Below are 20,421 nucleotides of genomic sequence, written 5' to 3'. Positions count from 1 at the left end.
TGAAAATCATTTGTCCACTTACACTGAGTTCAGTGGTATGGTAATGTCTAGTGTTATAAAATATACATTATTTAAAAAAACAAATCAATTGACATGGAAAAAATAAATTAGGCTGAAGCAATTTCAGTTCACTGCAATGATACTCAGGTAAATAAAAGTTTACAATTTATCTGTAAATAAAGCTATACTGATAATATTAAATATGATCTCAACGCTGTCTCAGTTAGTGTGTGCATGACAACATTTCTCCATATTTTATATAAGATTGTCAATCTCAAAATCGCTCTGTTCAACACAAACTAAGACAATTAATTAACAATGTTGGGGTTTAATTAATTAAGAGATTTTACTGAAATTTTACTGTGTGAAGTCCCCATGTCTTACTTTGTCATTGCATAATTACAGTCGTCTGTCCCAAAATGGGGGGTGGGGGGTCCTTCTACATATATTTATGTACAAAACTACTGCAAAATACTAGCTGTTTTTTTCCAATAACCTTGTTTGGAATAATTTAGATTTGAAAAAAAACAACATTTCATCGTTAATTCCTTACTAAAATGTAATTTGTACGGAAGTGTTTTTTCATATTTGGGCCCCAAGTTGTGTTTTCTTCTGTACGATGTGTAACTGGTCTTATCATGCCGAGCATGATGCCTGCTCTTATCATGCTTGACGTAAACTCAGGCTGAGCATGTTTCGGGTCTTCACTCGGACATAAACACAGTGAAATGTTCAAATTTACTGTACATAGTGTATATATTATAGTTTGGCTCATTGTGTATTGCAATGTCTTTAATTTCATTTTTGTATCATATTGTATTTTTGACCTATTTGTACCACTGCTACGATGACCCAATTTCCCCTTGAGAATAAATAAAGTTATCTATCCATCCATCGATCTATCTATAGTGCTGTAAAGTAAAAATTTGCACATTTCTATTATTTTCCTTCTGATCCCAAAAAGTTGCAAAACATATGGAGAACTTTATGGTGTCGCCTTTATTGACATGGTTCAAACAACAAAATAACAAAGGTATGGAGATACAGTTCCAAAACAACATGGCATGTGACTTGACATCATAAACATTCTTCTGATAAACACATTGGGGGGAAATGGGGTTTTGCCGGTTTGAATGAATTACTACGGAATGTGTGGCATTGGTTTGGGTGCATTAAACGTGTATGTCTGCAAACTGCACTGTTCAGAAAAGTGTGTGTGGGGGGGAAATTATCACAAAATCACTGACAGGACGTTTGATGTAATCTGAATGAGTAGATCTCACTGAAACAGTACTGTGTGAGTAATACAGTCCACGCCTGTTGAAGAGCAGATTATGAGAACACAAACTGAAAAATCTGGCTCAATTCTCTTTGCTGGTATAAAAGTGCTACTACTGGTAATGTCAAACCAGACTGATGATGGGTTCTCAAGGCGTATATATATCAAGAACCAGTTCACCCCCATTGAACTGCCACCTAATCTCACTGAAGCGTGTGTGAGTGTGTGCCTGTTGATGCGTCATCTTCACAGGCCAATTGTGTAGGAGCGTCCTGCTGGGTTATGGATGGCAGAACAGGAAGGCTCAGTCACTGCCCATTCATACCAAACCTTCTTCCCATTGTTGCAGCGCCAGAACCTCACCGTGATATCATCATCCCGGGATATGGAGATGGGTTGCTATTTGATGGGACAGAGGAGAAATAAAAGTATTAGTATGCCAATGTAAGGTTTAAAAAATTTTAAATTAAAAGGAAATACATTTAAAAGAAACCGTAATCTTACTTTGAGGGGGAAGAGGATGGGGAACCAGGAGAACATTCCGGGTGAATGTGTATCTGGTTTTATACCTGCCACACACACACAATATAATCATTATTACCTCATAGTTCAATTCTCATGACATAACCACTTTCTCTTCTAAGTCAACTTACTGAGTGTGACGTCTTTGTACAGTGTGGTTTCAAAGTAGCCGGCAAAGCCATGGAGTACAGAGTTACACCCTACTGAGAATCGGAGGCACTGATAGCGATTATTGTTCATATCTGAAAGAAGAACAAAATGTTGGTCAACAGATTTGTATTGAATCATACTAATATGCATGTTGTGTCTGTTTTATTGGGTACAATACAAGTTAAGCGTGTCTCCTTCTACCATTTGTGGGGTGTGTGAACGTGAAGCACGGTTTGGGTTCAGCCAACTGGTGGAAGTTGTGGAGACGGACTACGTAGGGCGTCTCAAAGTGACACTCCGGGTCCTTGTCACGCTCCCGACAGCTGCGGACTTCGTTGTAAAGCTTGGATGAGGACAGAGGAGCCAGGAAGGACGTGTAGGAACAGGGAATGCTGACTCCGTCATCTGAGGGTCACATGATGAGATGAGGACAAGGGGAAAGAGAAAGGGATTTGAGATGCATGAAAGATGGGAGAGTAATGGAGGGGAACCAATGCTTCAATGACTCAAGTTCAGTTTTCTTTGCTAGCAACAAAACTCTTGATCATTATGTGGATTTGCATCAAATTCTACCCGTTAATAAGTATAAGTATTAGCAGTTAGCACTAGGGCTGCAACAAATAAATCAAAATATAATCAACTTCTCACCAGCTATTTTGATAATTAACTGGAGTGTTGCACCCTCACAATCCACATTAAGCATGACGCAATCACTCAAATAAATTATAAGGACTTGAAAAAGGTAAAAAATGGGTGGAGTCAGCAGCTAGAAATGGTACAGCTAACGATGAAGAAGAGAGGACAGAGGGAGCTTAAACTTAATCATGTGGCCACTTCAGGAATTATTTTATGATGCCACATCATCAACAACATGCATTTTGATTGGTTAGATGAATACTGTCCATGAACGAAATGAAAGCTCACAAAGTGAATGGTTTGTGAAAGCCTTTAGAATCATCTTAAAGCACACCAGTCAATTACCTTTGAGAAAGTGCTGAGCTCCATCTAAGCACTCGGGAGAGAGTTCATTGTCACCAAATGATCCCAGCAACTCGCTGACAATGATGTCAGCTTTCTCTGGTGCTGCCCACTCCCGCATGTCACACGACACCACGGTCACCTGTTCTCCCCACTCTTCAAAGCGCCAATTCTCCAGCCTGAACAAGTAAAAATTATGGACGGCAGGGAAGTAAACAAATACTTAAAAAAAAAAAATCAGGCAATGCAAAGTGCAGCACAATTAACTTTAAACAGGTGCAAGTACTGGCAGTTTCATTATCTGCTCAGACCAGTATGCAGAACTGGCATAAAATATCCTAAATTCAACTCACAACATAATCCGCTGACACTCATCTTACCATGTCCAGTGGCAAAAGTGTTTCAGTGTGTAAGATACTGAAATAAGGAGCAGTAGATTTCTACTCACGTGATCACAGCATTAGGATTTTTCTCCACAGCGTATATACGCAGCTTCCTGCCGGCCTGTCCGGCAGCACGCAGTGATGCATTGACCAGAGGACCTCGACCTGCTCCCAACACCATCAGCACCCTGTGTGGAGAAAAGGGGAGATTTAGAAAGCACTGTGACCAGTGAAGCTTTAAAAGGGTGTGGCAAATATGCTTCGTCACTATTCATAGTTAAGTCCCGTTTTGTCCCGTTACTCACTGGACATTTGTGTCTTTCTGCTCCTCTGGAACTCTGTCAAGTAGACATTTATAGACAGCCTGCAAAAACAGACAAAGTAAGGGTATAAAAATGACGACAATGACAAAGAAAGACCATAGTGAAGATATAGTACTACACCATCTACAACGTCTTAAGGCTAGTTTCACACAAACAGTAAAAACATGTTCATCAAGCAACCATCCAGACTTGGAGTTTCTTGTGTAAGCAGGGATCTAAAGTCAGTCAGTACACAGTGCACTGTTCATCTGATGAAATACTGCCCCTCTATTTATGATATGGAACACTGCATTAGTGTCTGTGTGAAATGGCCATAGCCTGTGGATGGATTATGTTTGCGTGACAAATCTTAGAGCGTTCTCAAACTATGGCAACACTGTAAATGTTTGTCGTCTGGTGGTCTTACTTGTTGGTACTGTGAATATTTGATAGGATCCTTCTCAAACACTTCATATGTCTGTGACTCCAGGTTGTCCATGAGAGGCTGGAGAGAAGAGAGGAGACAAAACCTTCAATAACCATCATGATCATATGAAAGTATAAACAAAGTCAAATAAACAGAGAAAAGCAGTTCCTGACCTGGAGGGGAGACTGCAGGTAGTCTTCGTAGCCCTTGGCAAAGAGCTCATACGAATTGGGTGAGGGCCGGTTCTGATTGAGGTATTCCAGATACTGCAAGTAGGATCTGAAGTCCTTGTCAGAGTGACGACTGTTGCCCGTGAAGATGAACTGAGCCTCTAACTACGCAAAGATATTCATTTCATTAAAAAACTTGACATATTAAGATGACGATCACTTTTTAATGAAACAACTTGTGATCATTATTCTTTACCTTGAAAAGACGGAAGATGATTCGCTGGTGGGCTTTTGAAAGAACAGGGAAGCCCTTCTTGTTAGTCAGGAAGATGCTTGTGGGAAGTATGGCTGCTTTGATTGGTTCCCCAAGCCACTTATCTATAACAGCATCTGACGGTATGTCTGCTCCAATTTCAATAGCTTCAAGAGTAAAACAGTAAAACGTCAATCACAGACCACCACACTATTATCTTAAAGAACCGACTCTGTCTTCGACAACTTCTTCCCAGTATGCTCGCTCACCCAGACAGATCCTCTTGTTGTAATCACAAAGGGTTCTTAACGAGTGCCACCTAAGGGAGCCAAGGAACAGGGGCGAGTAAACAAATGGGTCACAATTTTAGGAAAGGAAATCACTGGCTGCCATTTGAGTATGCAGACACAGAAACTCACCAGCTCCACGTCTTTTCATCAACACTAGAGTCATCGACGCAAGTGGTCGGTTCATTCTCAATCAGATCTTCCCTCACATCCTCTGGTGCCATTAGTGGAACATGTATCCAAAACTATTCAGACACAGAGGACAACAGCAGTTAACCAATTACTTCAACCCCCAACTGTTTTTTTGACCATCTTCAAGCAATCTACAGAAGCATATTGAGTTTTGTAAGGTTGTGTGTCTTACATTTGAGGAGTGGTGTCCTGTTTGGATGTGGTTAAGCAGCAGGCGAGCTAGATTGGCATTATTGGGGCCCCTCAGAGGAATCATTAAAACAGGGAGACCCAGGTAGGCTGTGAAGTTAAGCTCCTGTGCCAGAGCCTGGAGAGAAAAATAATGGTCATGAAGGGTGATAGGAAAGACAAGATATTGGTCACATTGAAGACAAGTTCACAAGTTGCTGTGGGGAATCACAATCAGGATGCAAGAATACTTGCAAAAGCTCAGTTTGATGTGTTTATGTTTTTCTGCCAAACCGAATGGTTCAGCATACCAAGAATTGTGGTATCCCTAGTTCACAGAATGTGTGAGTGGCGACAGAGGTTCACACAGTACAACACTTTACACCAGGAGGAGCTCCAACTAGTATATCTTATCATGATAACCTCTACAAGTAATATTCTTAGTGCGCTCTCTGTGATGTCTATCATGTCCTTTTGTGTAGCATTTCTTGTTTTTTTCTTTTATGTGACCCGCAGGTGTATTCCTGTTGAGATTTGGCTGGGGTGGCAGGAGTTGCAGACCCTGATCAAATTTCTAACTGGAAAAGAGACTGGATTGTGGCTCAAGGAGACTTGCTCTGCCAAGTGTCTGCAGGTCTTCTTTGGCCTCGACACACATGTTCTAAAATGTGGGACTTACTGCCTCTGCGTTTCTGCGTTCCGTTGCTATTTCAGAATCTGCTTCGATCCATGGAGACAGCTTCCCAACAATAAGAGTATTCCAATCTAAAAACAGAAAAAAAACCATCATGGGTATAAAGCATATTAATCGGCATTTGACTATACACTGTTCACCCCTCTCGTGATCTAAGCTCTCTGAAACAGGCACATCATCTGTTTCCCTCGTGCAAGTCAAGTGTGAAAAAAGGCATTCTACATATAATCTGAATTTGATAAGGGATTCCCTTTTATTAGCAACAGTCTTTTATAAATCTTGATTTAAAATACTGGTGCTAGAGCAGTAGTGTGCTTCATTTGAGTAGAATGGAGTAGAGAAATGATAAATCACAAAACTGAGTATCAGTAAATTGATCACCATGTTCATACAACTTTCATACAACTTTCAACCTCTGATAAATAACAATAGGGTAAAGTGCTTTAAATGCCAGTGCATTAAATATTTACACTTTCTGTGCTGACTTTGCAGATGTTAAAACACTTTTAGCTGTGACCATAAGGCTGTCAGACTTACAAAGCTGTGCAGCAGCAGTATATTTGGAGTAGGTTTTTTTTAATGGGCTGACTTTGTTGCAGCTGGAATGGTTTTGTCATGCAGACCTGGCAACCCTGCACGTGTTGCAGCATTATATGTCATCAATCGATGGTGTTGCAACGGTCCTATGCGTGAATTGGGGTATCAGAAGACGACGAAGAAGACGTTAATTACATAGGGTGGCAGGACTAACCTCTTCCACACAGCAGCAGATCAGACCGGGTGTGGGCACCAGATCGAGTTTTTGCAGGTTCCAACTCAAATTCTCTCCTGAATCTTGGGTGGAACAGAGGCATGCACAGGAAGTCGAACCTAAACAAGAAAGGAACAAAGCAGTGGGGTGATTTTTAATCGCAATCGAACGTGAAAGGCTAACATTTCTGCTTCGCTGACGCTCGCAAACTTCAGCAGCAGACTCATCTGTACATATACTGCACACCAGGGTCAAGCATCGTTGTGATTGGGCACGTGCTGGCAATTCACCGGCTAGCTTAGCGAGCAAGCATCATACACGAACACTAAGCTAGCAAACAAGCGGTGGTGCCCGCCCGCAAACTCAATTGTACAAAGAAACAAAAATTGCAGGGTGCAACACGCTCCTCACCCAAGTTTGGCGACCACAGCTAAAGTGTCGGCCACCTCCGGCACACAATTCAAATCTCTCCCGCAGGACAACCTGCTCCTCGTGCTGGCAGACGCCATGATTTTTGCCGACTGAATGACTGGGTCTGTGACAAATGCTGTTCATTGGGTTTCGAGGAAACGGAAGCCATCTTGGATCCGAAAGGGCGGACATACTCATTGGGTAGCGAAGTGACTTGGAGCCAAAATGGCTTTGCAGTATGTCAGTTACACGACTCTTAAATTATCGCGATAACTGCGCCCTCACACTTTTAATGTACAAACTTACAGTCAGTTTCTGAATACTGGAATCAAGAGTTTTGTCTTTCTTTTGACATATTTTCCACGAAAAGTACATTTGTATCTGTAGTAATGTCGGAATCTATTGCGAAAAGAATTTGTCTTATATTGTAATTATAAATTATTAAGTTTAAGTTTAGGGTAAGTTTTTGCTGTCCCCTCAGATAAATTATGTGCTGCTGATGACCTTTGTTTAACCTTTGTATAAGACCAAACTGAAAATGAAAAAGGCAAAGAATTACAGATGCAAACCTGTTGAACATCAAGAACAAATAAACATCAAGGAAAGGGAATACAAAAAGAAGAAGAATGCACTGATGGAACATGATGAATACCAGCTGTCACAAAATCTAGCAAGACCTAGCAAATGTTGTTCAAATGTGTGTAATGTAAGGTCTTGCTCACAAAAGATTATGATTTGTCCATGAAGCAAAACATCTGATGTTTGCATAATGCGGCTTCTCTGGATATCAATTTTATAGCAAGTCAAGCATTAAATATCACTCAGAGGGCATTTGGACACAGGCCCAAGGTGTCATATTTAGGATGTTATAAAAGGTTCGAGACGTTGTCTTTTTTTTAGAGAGGACAGTAAGTGGGAGAGCCAATGGGAGAGTAAGGGCCAATCACTCCACTCTTCTAATTTTGATTCTCTGATGCCATTAGTATGGCTTTAGAAGATATTTGCAGTATCAAGGACATTTCTGTGTATCACAAGAGGTTTTCTACTTCGTCTTGGGAAGATACAGTCTCGCCTTTGCAAATGACTGACTACAAGAAATGTGGATTGACTGGTGGGGGCCCACTCCACTTTTTCATCCCAACCACCCATTCAGTGACAGTCTGCAGGCCTTTCCCGCTGTCTCACGGAACAACAACCCTTGGTTTTATTTTCCAGGGTGGGGTCATTGCTGCTGCGGACACGCGTGCCAGTGCCGGGGGGCTTGTTGCATGCCCGCATGTCCATAAGATTACCCCCATTCACTCTCACTTGGTGGTCACCTCCTCGGGCAGTGGTGCGGACTGCATGCTGTGGGAGCGGATTTTAACCAGAGAGATCAGACTGTACCAACTGCGGAACAAAAGGCGCCTGTCAATTCGTGGAACTGCGAAACTCTTATCATTTATGCTGCACCCGTTTAAAGGGACTGATGTGTGTGTGGCTCTCACACTCTGTGGCTGGGACAAAGAAGCAGGTAACACTGACTATTCAACGACACCACAAGATTCCTCCTTTCTAACTGGTCATAGCTCCTCAGCAGCTGTTTGTAGCCAACACGATACTACAATAGGATGTTCCGCATCTCCTAACACTGGCCCTCATCTAATATATGTGTGCAGTGACGGAGCACGACTGGAAGGGGATGTCATTTCTGTTGGTTCAGGTTCACCATATGCATATGGTATCCTGGATGGAGGACTGAACTGGAACCTGAGCAGAGAAGAGGCCATCTCCCTGGCAAGAGAAGCAGTGTTCAGAGCCACTCACAGGGATGCATACTCTGGAAACAATGTGGACCTCTTCCACATCACAGCCCAGGGATGGAAGCAAAGAGAGAGGGAGGACTTGAGAGATGAATATTATAGAGATATGGAGAGAAGAGCAAAGGCAGTGGAGAGAAAAAGAGATACACAACTGACAGTATGTGGGCAGAAATTGGGTTAGGAGTGAGGATTTCAGAAAAGCATAAAATCACTGACCAGTTTTTTGCCTTCAATTGAAAACAATAGATTGAAAAAGTATATAAAGGGGGAAGAGATAGCAGAGATAGAAAGGGATCGAGAGAATGCTGATGTAAGGTCCAGATGTTTCCATGTGCCTGTCACTGTTGATTTGACTTTCAAAAAATATTGTTGTTCTAGGTTTTGCTGTGGCTAATAATAAATGTCTTTGATTTTGAAACAGAGGCTGCATGTTTTAAATGTTTCATCTTATGGGGTCAAATGACAGGTGAGGTAATTAACACATTTTCTGAATTACAACGAGGAACAACTTCAGCAATCAATTCATTAATGAAACCTGTCAAGGGAACTGTTATTATTGTTATTATGGTCATACTCCGTTACCAAGACATCAAAGCAACACTATTGCCATAACATCAAATCGTCAAATTTACAGATAGTCGTCACTGCACTGTGCTGTACAGCAGTCCGCCATACCCACAGAGGGCGCTGTATGCTTTTCCAAGAATCGATAAATATTCCTTCCATTGGCGACGGAAGCTGCTTGCTCATCACCACAGTTTCAAAGATGGCTCTTGCTAGTGTGTTGAGAAGTGATTGTGCGGATTTTTCCTTTGACAATCGTCAGACTTTTGCGTCTGATTGTGGCCCCGCGCAGAGCGGCCTGGGATTTGAGTCTACTCCAGGTGATAGTCTCAGTTTTACCGTCAGGAACCCGCTGTGTGCCAGGGACGATGACGACGTCGAGAGGAAAATCGAGTTTCTCCATGGAACAACCACCTTAGCATTTAAAGTAAGTTAACGAGCTTATAATTGTAGCGAGTGGACACAATGACTGAAAGTTAGTAAAACCAAATAATTGTTAACGCTTGTAATTATTCAGACAGAAAACGTTACGCTCTCGAGTAAACTTGGGAATTCGTCTCCGGTGCTAGCATGCTAGCATGTGTTGCTACAAAGCGCTTTCTCATTGCAGGCGGCCACTCATATAGATTGGATTGTGTTTGACGTTTCATCAGGTCAGCACTGGCTGATTTTGACCGAAATTACGCTTCTAAAGCCGCACATGTGCACATCCCTTTACATTTATAGAATGTCGAATTACTAATAAAGCAACCAGCTGTCTTTTCAAGTAAAATATATACAAGAACATACGAAGTTATTCATGGCTAATGGTATTCTAACTAGTTGTGCTGGATGTATACCTCCTCCATGGATGTGTGTAAGATTTAGGGCTGAAACTTAACAATTATTTTCATATTTTCTAAATGAATCAAGTACTTGTTTTGCCCACAAAACTAAAATGCTCGTTTTAATGATTTATTTGTTATATGGAGCAAATAAACCAGAAATGTGTCCACGTGCATTTACAATCCTAAAGGGATCATCTATGACAATATAGCTGATATTACTGAGATTACTGTTGTGACTGAACACCTGGGTTTCAATTATGTCTATCATGAAGCCATAGATAATAATTAAGTTCAAAATGTGGTTCAAATGACATAAGGGATGACTGCCACAGATGTGACGCCCTGCTATGATTGATATAAGTGGAAACTTTTATTTTGTAATTGTCATTATTAAAATTTCAAACTAGACAATAGAAATTATACACAGAAAAGCTTACAGCCTGTTACAATTCCTGCTTCTGGCCCATAGCATCCTAAAATGTGTAAAAGGGGTATGCATTTTCTCATTGTTTCTACGAAAACTGCTGTTGTTACTCTTGGAGATGAAGATAAATAACTCCAACCATATCCCATAAGCCCCTAACAGGTTGCATGCTGGTTCAATGCAAACCTGCAGAGAAGACCTCTCTCTTAGAGTGGCTAAATCTACTGCCTACTCTACTGAAACCGCACAGATAAAGGACTTTGAAAGGAATTATAGAAGTATTACCTCTTTTTAACCATCATCACTCTGGAAGATCTTGGAACATGTATTGCTTTCACCAACAGTTGTAGATCAGTGATTGAAAAGAGAAGCAGATTACACATGCATAATGGCATTGATTATATTAGTCGATAACTAACAGGGTGTCAAAAGAAAGTGTGTTCTTAAAATTGGACAGTGTGACCAGGTATGAATTGCTCTGTTTCGTGTTATCTTCCTGCTGCAATCAGCCTCACTAATTATTCCCTCCTGCTGTTGCCTGTCTCAGTTCCAGCATGGTGTTATTGTTGCCGTGGACTCTCGGGCCACAGCGGGCTCTTACATCGCATCACAGACTGTGAAGAAGGTGATTGAGATCAATCCCTACCTGCTGGGCACTATGGCTGGAGGAGCTGCAGACTGTAGCTTCTGGGAACGTCTGTTGGCCCGACAGTGTCGCATCTATGAGCTTCGCAACAAGGAGCGCATCTCAGTGGCAGCCGCCTCCAAACTGCTTGCTAACATGGTGTACCAGTACAAGGGCATGGGACTCAGCATGGGAACCATGGTGTGCGGCTGGGATAAGAGAGGTCCAGGTAAATGTAACAACTATGCACATAGTAGCACATACTAGGGATGGGCTGAAAATGCTAGTCAACAGTCACTGAGTAATGTCTGACAATTATTTGTAGTCGAATAATCATTTTTTTTCCAGATTCAAGGAGGGAGCCACCTCATGGCATATATTAATACAGAATTTATTGCGTTTACATTTTCATGGTTTATGGAATTTTCCTTAATCATTTTATAGACCGAAAACAGTTAAACAATTTTGATGATAGGTTTTTCACGTCAGAGGTTTTTCAAGTGCAAATGCCAAACATCTCATAGTTTCAACTTATAGACATACTATGGTTTTCTGTTTTCTAGTCTGATTGAAGAAAACCTTTTTATTGTAAAAATAACAACATAATTACTATAAACAATATACAGTTTTCTTTGTCGGGTGAGAGGAGTGGAAGGAGATGGACAGAGTAAAATGGCCAAAAGCCTGCTACAAAGAAGATGTTGAAGGTTTAAGTTCATCACAAAGCCATATCAATATTTCCATATTGATACAGCGCTTGAAATAATCAATATTGTGTAATACCATGAAACATCACAATATTTTATTGATATTTTCTAACATTTTCAAATACCCTTCTTATAATTCCTTTACTTTGTGTCCTGCTTTAGGAGATAGCGTTTGCATCTTAAAATAAAAAAAATATTTGCACATTTGTTTGGGATATAAGTATTTTCTCTTTGTCTGTTTTGTCCATTCTACCAGATACTCACTTAATTTCAAGCAGGACTGAGACTAACACAAATGCCATTTAAAACACAATGAAATTCTGATCTCATACTGAGTGTACTTTAATCACCTGCTCTAGAGATCATTTTATTTTTTTTAATATGTTAATTCTGAGTCGCAGCTCAAGTGATGGGCAAAACATTCCACTCATTTAAATTAACAGGTCATGTGTCAGTTTTGCTCATCAGTGTGTCCCTATTGGTATCATTCATTCATTGCTGTGTTTGAACGCGTGATTACCTGCTCAGCATAAATCCGCATTCAAGGTCATGTTGCAGTGTTTTTGAGTTCAAACTCAACTTTAGTTCCCAGAGATCCCCACTAGATGGTACTGCAGCATCTCTTATGCTCTTTTCCTCTCATTTGAACTGTGGTTTTTGGATGCCATGCAGTGTGAGGCCGTACATCACAGAAGGTGTGTTTAAAGAGGCTGCCACAGTGACACGGTAATGGGAAATCGATGAGGCTGGTACTGCAGGCCAGCGAGAGCGCAGTGGGATGATGGACGTTGGGTCTCGGCCCTGGACAATTGGGTCGCATGCATAATGCCTTACATCTCCCAAGATCGATGCCTGCTTTGTCTACAAAGCATTGAGGTCTTTGTGAACAATGACGACCCTCTGGTATGCCAACAAGTGTAAATGACGCGTGTTAAATCCCCAAAAATCAATTATGGGGAATAATGATCCTTTTATAAGCTTAAGAGGTGTTTGAGCTTAGCCATAGCCCCCACAATGCCAGTGATTGAATGGCGAGGTAAATGTCATGTAAATTAAATCTATCGTGATTAGGTGGGAAGCTCATTAGCTGACTACAATCATGTCAAGAGCACTTATACCCCTGATGGAGTTTCTTAAGCTGCATACACAATAAATGGAATAAAAGCTTTTGAGGTTGACGAAATGTGTCCTAACATCAAATGTTATGACACACACGTTATCAGTGTACAGTTAACGCAGAATAGTTTTGAGTTTGCTTTTATATCGACTGCAACTATATTCTGTGTCAGAGAAAAATATGTGGCAAGCACTTTTCCAGCAAGAACCCTCTGTTCTTACTTTTAGGCATCCTTGATCCAGTGGTGGTTTCTACTGCGAAGGACCAATGATATACAGACTCTGACCCGTTTCATGGTAGCCACCCATCCATTGCACTGTGATCCTCACCTAGCCCTTAAAGCCGTCTTTCCTGCCAGCTGCACCGGCTGCTGTTTAAAACATCCTCCTTAAGCACCTGTCACATGATTGATGGAGTGGAAGGAGCCCGTCTTGGCTGCCACTGTTGCAAGGCTTCATTTGACTTGTCCATCCTTATGTGTCAGTGGGGGCCTTGTAGATTTCAAGTTCAACCCCCCTTTTGCTTTTCTGAACACCCATTGCCGCCTGTATGAGGTTTTTTCCCATCAGTATTTATGGCACCGAGACTGTTAAGTGATAACGCGCTGGGCTTGACAAAAACCCCAGGTGTGTGAGAAAAGGAATGAATGTGGAATGTGATGCGGCTTCGCTTCTATACTTGGACCTCATAGAGAGCTCCTCATCCACCTCCGTCGACTGTGCTACTCAACACAAGAGGCTGCCTTCACAACTCTCCCCCTCTCTCTCTGCCCATTATTTTTTTAACAAGTCTCTCACAGTTTTCAAGAGGAACAGGCAGGTCTCAGAATGGCAAATTACCCCCGTGCATCATCAGGCACTGGATGATTATCGTGGCAAACTAACGACAAGCTCAGGAAGCTGCAATTTGCTAGTTGAAAGTGATGGGGAGTTTTTTTTATTCCCACAGAAAAACAAGTGGCTCTCTATCCCTAATAGACCGTCACCAGTTTAGCTGAGGAACTGTGCATGCAGGACGTGCGATCTGAAGGCATTTTGAAGTGTTTTTAATGTGTCAGATGAGCAATGGTAGTCTGTTAGGCCGTTTCATACACATTTGTCTGTGTTTCTCTGTCTGAGCATCATTTTCACAGGTTTTACGTTGTGAGGCGCTATGAGAAACATGCCTTTTCACAGGCTGTCTTTTTACCATCTGCAGGCTGGCTGTGGGCGAGCTCACAGTTTGGTGCTCGTCACCCATTCAACGTCACTCTGGGATCAGGCCTAGCAAGTGTGTCATGGTGTGGAACAAAATGTCTTGCATGTGTCCACGAAGTGTGGTGTGGTGTGTTGTGGAGCAAACTGCCTCGCAGGTCCATCAGAGTGTTGTGGGTCGGCAGGGCACGTGGGATTACATGTTTAGTCAGTTTGGTGGGGGCAGAACTTATGACTCTCCTTCTCTCTTCTGTGTCATTCAAATGTGTGGTTGTGAAGGAAAAGTCTGCACAGAATTGGTGCGTGCGTGTGTGTTTGTGTGTGTGTGTGTGTAGAAGGATATCAAAATTCTGTACTTGTCTGAGTTTACAGGATGTGAAACCCACTGTTTTTTGTTCCACTCTCACAGTTCGAGGTGCAGTTACCTGTGCAGCTCTGGTTGCAGATCGATAGTTAATTTTTGGCGTGTTTGCAGGGATCAATAAGGCCTGGAGAAAGGCCCCTGGGCAGACACCGATGTGGCCTGCACCTCGTCAGCAGTTTCTTTGGTTGGCTTTGTTTTACTTGAAGAGGATGCAGCTGCTCCTATCTTCCAGCCTTACTTCACTTGGAGAGCTTGCAGCTGTTCATATTCTCTCTTGAGGACGTGTGTGTGTGTGTGTAAATTTGTGTGAAAGAGGTGAGAGATACACCATCTCATCTCAGTTTACCTGACAAAGATCAACACCGGAGTTAGGAGATCGAAGAATGCTATTGTGGGAACACGACTCACTTTACATGTTTTCTTTCTTCCTACCCTCTCCCTTCCACATTCTAACACTTCCTTGTGTCCTTTGTCCGTAGGGCTGTACTACGTTGACTCAGAGGGCAACCGGGTGTGTGGTGACCTCTTTGCTGTGGGCTCAGGCTCCATGTACGCATACGGTGTCATGGACAGTGGCTTGCGACAAGACCTGACTGTGGACGAGGCCTGCGAACTAGGTCGCCGCGCCATCTACCAGGCCACGTACCGTGACGCCTACAGCGGAGGGCAGGTCAACCTTTACCATGTCCATAGTGAGGGTTGGACCAGGGTCTCTCAGGAGGATGTGCTCATGCTGCACCACAAGTACAAGGACCAGGCCCAGTGAGAAAAAGAGTGTTAGGGGTTTATTCTCGTATCCAATGTTTAAGATGTTCTGAAATGTCAATAGCGTTATCGAAGGACTCCTCCTGCCGATTGATTTCAATTTCTACTGCTCACCATTTTGACTTGTTGCTATCTTCAAGTTATAAAATGTACATTTTCATTATTAGCGTAAGCTCCACTGACTCTGCAGAGTATGATTCGAGTGTCTGCAGACAAAATAAACCTGCTTTAATACAGTGTGGGAGAAGTGTGCCGCTTGCTCTACATACACCTAATTTGGATTGTACCCAAGGAAACAACATCTTTCTCAATAAAACCTGTGATGTTCTTTTTCCAAGAGTGTTGTTTTTCTTTTAATTATGAGTCCTCCAGGTCACAGGATAGTGGATTGCTGTTTATGTAAATGTATAGTCCTGTCACTTCATCCTCCTTTTGATGTAGGCATTTTTACCGTTTGTGTTTACATTTCAGTCAGCTGCTGTGCCAGCTGTTGGGATATGTAGGTACATTCATAGCCTATTTTGTCTCCTCTATATGTTCTGTGTTTATTAGCTGAAAGTAGTACTGTCTAAATGGCACTGTTTAATTGCATACCACCACCAGCCTCAGTAATTGTGCCTCCTGAGTTGTAACGGGGTGTTTTCTCTCCCTCATTGATAACGTTCCCTTCCTCTGCTCACGTTGCACAAATACGTCTTTTAATTGGAAGAAGAAATGTATTCTTTAATTCCTCCCCGACACACTTAGCTTCTAAATGTACAGTGTTGTGTGCCACCCTGCCACGGTGTTTTACAATGTAACGACCTGCGCTGACATTCTGTGCCACTCCAGTGGTTTTTATGGTTGGGAATAAACACTAATAAAGGAGGTGGGGTAGACATCTAAAGTCAGTGCACTCTCAAACCATGGTTAAAAACTAGTTTCACAGGTGACTAGTTAGCAGATGGAATTGAAATGGGATTTCGATAACTGGAAATGAGGAGGTCTCATCTGTGACGCTGCTCTTGGTAAATGAAGTGATGGGAATTGCGCCATCAATAGAAACGCCTACTGTGCCGGTGTCCACAGAGATAGTAGTGTTCTAAAATGGGAGCACATTCGAATAAAACCATGAACACCTGCAGAAACTCCTTTCAAAAACCTTAACCATCACGCACAGCTTAAGTTGTTAATGGGATGTCTTTTCAAAAATGATCTCAACGTGACTAAAAATTACATGCACAGATTTGTGGGTAAAGGCAATGTTCTCCCACACCATTAAATATCCATCGTCCTACATGCCATTTAAGTGCAGAGTCGGAAGACCTTTTCCTAAGCCTGCATTAAAAGATGTCATTTTACTCCATCATAGCTGAAGTTACTATTTGGACAAAGGTTTAGGTGGACTATCGTGTGTAAATGTGGACAATTTAACTAGTAAAATTGGTGCACTTTTTTTTTAAACGTAGCCAGCACATTTCTCGGGAACACTCAATTTACTGATAAATCCAATGAATATGGTTTGGAGAATGGATTAGCACACACACAGCCACGGAGAGTCTGGCTTTACATATTCCAATGTAATGAAATGCAAGTGATGGATAAATCATGAAATCGAATTTTCTTTTTTTGTTAAGTGGTATTTGATAAGATTTTTCTGCCCTGATTCCCTAAATACCAATGTAACTCATCACCATGACTGCCTGTTTTTTATTTATTTATTTATTTAGTTTTTCTTTTTTTATTGACAGCAGGCCATTTGGAAGAATTATGACAGGATGTGCTCTGAATACACTCTGCAGCACCTAAGTGGGCTAGGGTTAGTTTCTTGCATGTGGATTTTTTTCATAGTCCAAAAACATGCAGATTGTAGTTAGGATAATTGGAATTACCTGTAAGTTTGAATGTGAACTTGGATAGTTGTCTTTGTGTATGCTGATGACCTGTCCAGGGTGGACACTGTCAGCTTATGTCCTTATGTGATCCTCAAGGGATATATAGTATAGATTATGAATGGATACACCTAAGCCTTTTTAAGAAATGCTTAATTTGTGCCTTCACAACAGAAATAGCCATGGACAGAGGCAGTATCTTGGCAGCATTATTTCAGATTTGGCACAAACACTGAGGCGTTCTGCTTTTCACAGTACTTTATGCAGCGTGGTGGACTGGCATCCCTCACTTTACAAAGTACAACGTAGAATGATAGAGTTAAAAATGTGACTGAGTTAAAATAATTGTTTCGTAGATCAAATTCAGTTTACAGCAGAATGAAGGGTGGGAGACATGAAATGTTCAAATAAATACAGCTAAATTAAAAGCCAGATTCAAGAGGTCTCTTTAGGGTTTTGGAGCTGTAGTTGTTTGGATGAATGTACCTGTCTGCTCTTGTGGCCTGTCTAGTCATGAACAGAGCACTTTAGCCTGTGTGTGTGTGTTTGAGTGACCTTGGCATCAGATCAGCAGACTGTAGACAGTGTGTTGCCAGTGTAGACAGGTGTTTTCAGAACAGATGATCAGTACCAACTTTCAGAATATTTTCACAGAGCTAAAGACAAGATGGTGACACTATAGGGAGGCATGACAAGACGAAGAAAATAGCTCTCCTTCCTTTATGCCTAAATTAGATGGGATGGTTTGAAAGCGACCAGCTGGCGGTGTTTAGAGGTGCCAGCACAATGATTTTCACACTGTTAGAAAATAACCCCTATGCCCACATTATGCCATCTGTCAGGTGATCATATGTGATTCCACTAGCAGCCATTGGATCATATCTGAACACAGTCCATAGTTTGCCCGAAGAGCGTTTGTATTTAAATTCACGTACACATCACATATTTCTTTTTTTTACGTTTGGATGCTTGGACTTTGTAATCAAGATCTTCAATGGAAAGGAAGAAAAAAAACAACCCTCCACCGCTTTGGTGATTGAGTATCTCGCAGCTATTGTTTATTGCTCTTGATGCTTTTTCTGGATGGAAAAACAAATGAGGAGTCTATTTGGCTTGGGTAATGACTCCCAGCTGACTGCCTCTTGTCCACCCTGAAGGCTATCCGGGTGTCATATAATCAGCATAACCAAGTCCAGAATTGCATGCCAGTTCTGACAAACAACAAAGCTGGCATGTAGATAATTGCCTTTGTGGTCCCTGCACATCCCCTTCCTCGCCGGCGCAAGCGGCAGCCGCTGCCTGGCCTCATTCTGAAGGTGCTGTTTTTCATCCCTCATGCTGACAGCCACACTCTTGTCATTCCTGCCGCGTTCTCGCCTCCGACGCCTTGTTCTTCTCAAGTCTGTTCTTTTTTCTCGACGGCCAAACCCCCCCCCCCTCTCCAGTAATGTTTTTGGCAATTGCTTTTTTTCCTGACTCGATTAATTCAGTGACACGAATGAATACAGCCCGGCAAAGTAAACAGTGCGGCCCTTGAGTTCTGTCCAATCTGAGTCAGTACTTGTCCGTTTCCCAGCAGGCACTTAGGAGCTTCTGCCAACACTGCTATTGTCGCTCTTGATGATGATGATGATCATAAGGATGATCGTAAGGATGAGGATGATGATAGCCTCTGCTATTAGTGCAGACTCTGACACAAGAGGCCCAGAGCAGTCGGCTGTTTATCCCTTGTCATGACACCTGACTGTATAAATGGGGCCTGTCTGTTTGTTTTATCGTCAACAGCGCCCGGCCTTGCCTCCCAGGCAAACAGAGACAGGGTCAGGGAGACTAAAGCTTAAGATGTGGCAGTCAGAGCGATGGTGGCTGCCATGGTCACTCCACTTACTCCCATGTGGCTCCTGGCTTTTCTTTTCTATTGCACTGCGTCCTTTAATACGTGGTGACTGAGTCCCTCAGGGTAGAGAAAAGTGAATTGCGAATTCTGTTGTTCCACAATATCAATGGGCCTTTTTCCTCCGACTTCCTGCTATTTAAGTGGCAATTCAGTTCTGGTTATGTGAGCAGTTACATTTGTTAGTGTGACGTGCCATTATATGGTGCTGGTGTTGTTTTTTTGTTTATTTTGCGGCTGACCTTGTGTGGAGGCTGATACACTGTACGTTACTGTAATCTTTATTTGTGGTGTTTTTGAACTGGAGCTATGCAGAGGCTGTCATTGTCTTTATGAATCATTGACGAGTACAGCATCTGCAGCACCTGCTGTGTAAAATACGGCTTTGGATTATTTTCCCTCCGGATGTTTCTGCTTTTCAATTCTGATTGAAGAGTGCAGAACTACAGTGTTCCTATTTTATTTTATTTATTTATTTTTTTTTATGGGTTTGAAGTGTCACTCAGAGTAGCCAGCCGCTGTGGTAGACCATCGCAAGAAGAACAACTCTGTCAGGCATGTAGCTCACACGCACGCCTGCCTCTAAGGCACCTCTCCACCTGCCCATGCCTTTTCCTGTTGTGCACAATAGCAAAAAAAAAAATAAAAAATCTGTTATATGATGTTAATAATAATAATGACAATGACAATGATAATGATAATGTGAATGAGAGTCAAGTTCTTACATGAATGCAAATAGTCCAGACCAGAGTCTGACCTGGGCGCTCTGCGTGTGCACTGTAGATCCCACCACTGACTAATACCTGGAAATAATATGTACACAGAAGAATAAGACAACTGTGTCAAAAATATAGCGGTATTCAGGCTACAGTTTTGGACTGACAAGGAGACCAATTTTATGCTCTATCAGCTTAAATAATTGGATGTTGGATGGCAGGAAGATTCTGAATGGTTTAACATGTTAAACCAGAAATCGCCTGATACTGTCAAGTTGAAAAGGGGGCATTTCGCCCCATAGCAAGAGTGGAGGTGGACACACTTCATTCAATTAAACAATTCTTCCCCTGGAGCCTGTACACTGGGACAAAGACCCAGCTGAACAGCTTAGTCGAGCTCCTACTGTAGCACAACTTGACTGTGCATGGAAGCATAATAATTGACTTTATCCCCCATATAGTGACCACGGCCTGTCGCCCACTTCCCTCCGGCCTGGTCCCACTCTGATCAATGCCAACTCCTTCCCCCTGACAATACCAAACGGGATATGGAGGCATTAATTATCCGCCCCAAAGCTTGTTACC

General features: G+C 42.1%; 3 protein-coding genes across 3 annotated transcripts; 2 read left to right on the top strand and 1 right to left on the bottom strand.

The window, feature by feature from the left end:
- Positions 1 to 981: 981 nt before the first annotated feature.
- Positions 982 to 7,103, bottom strand: prmt5 (protein arginine methyltransferase 5). The gene is made up of 16 exons (XM_044032940.1): positions 6,968 to 7,103; positions 6,557 to 6,675; positions 5,791 to 5,876; positions 5,116 to 5,250; positions 4,884 to 4,996; positions 4,734 to 4,783; positions 4,468 to 4,631; positions 4,215 to 4,376; positions 4,042 to 4,119; positions 3,618 to 3,676; positions 3,378 to 3,500; positions 2,933 to 3,108; positions 2,153 to 2,356; positions 1,933 to 2,043; positions 1,784 to 1,848; positions 982 to 1,678 (listed from the first exon to the last, which is right to left on the bottom strand). Exons 1-16 carry the CDS (start codon positions 7,063 to 7,065, stop codon positions 1,526 to 1,528), a joined length of 1,896 nt encoding a protein of 631 aa, XP_043888875.1. The 5' UTR covers positions 7,066 to 7,103; the 3' UTR covers positions 982 to 1,525.
- A 915-nt stretch (positions 7,104 to 8,018) lies between these two features.
- psmb11a (proteasome 20S subunit beta 11a) lies at positions 8,019 to 9,084 on the top strand. Its single transcript, XM_044033030.1, has one exon. It carries the CDS (start codon positions 8,048 to 8,050, stop codon positions 8,948 to 8,950), a length of 903 nt encoding a protein of 300 aa, XP_043888965.1. The 5' UTR covers positions 8,019 to 8,047; the 3' UTR covers positions 8,951 to 9,084.
- Positions 9,085 to 9,460: 376 nt separating this feature from the next.
- Positions 9,461 to 15,692, top strand: psmb5 (proteasome 20S subunit beta 5). Its single transcript, XM_044045773.1, has 3 exons — positions 9,461 to 9,760; positions 11,132 to 11,438; positions 15,070 to 15,692. The coding sequence occupies exons 1-3, from the start codon at positions 9,461 to 9,463 to the stop codon at positions 15,354 to 15,356; spliced, it is 894 nt and encodes a 297-aa protein (XP_043901708.1). The 3' UTR covers positions 15,357 to 15,692.
- The last annotated feature ends 4,729 nt before the right edge of the window (positions 15,693 to 20,421 follow it).

Source organism: Solea senegalensis, linkage group LG1 (genome assembly GCF_019176455.1).
Source record: "Solea senegalensis isolate Sse05_10M linkage group LG1, IFAPA_SoseM_1, whole genome shotgun sequence".
NCBI classification, from domain to species: domain Eukaryota; kingdom Metazoa; phylum Chordata; class Actinopteri; order Pleuronectiformes; family Soleidae; genus Solea; species Solea senegalensis.
This window is presented reverse-complemented; position numbering and strand designations above follow the sequence as displayed.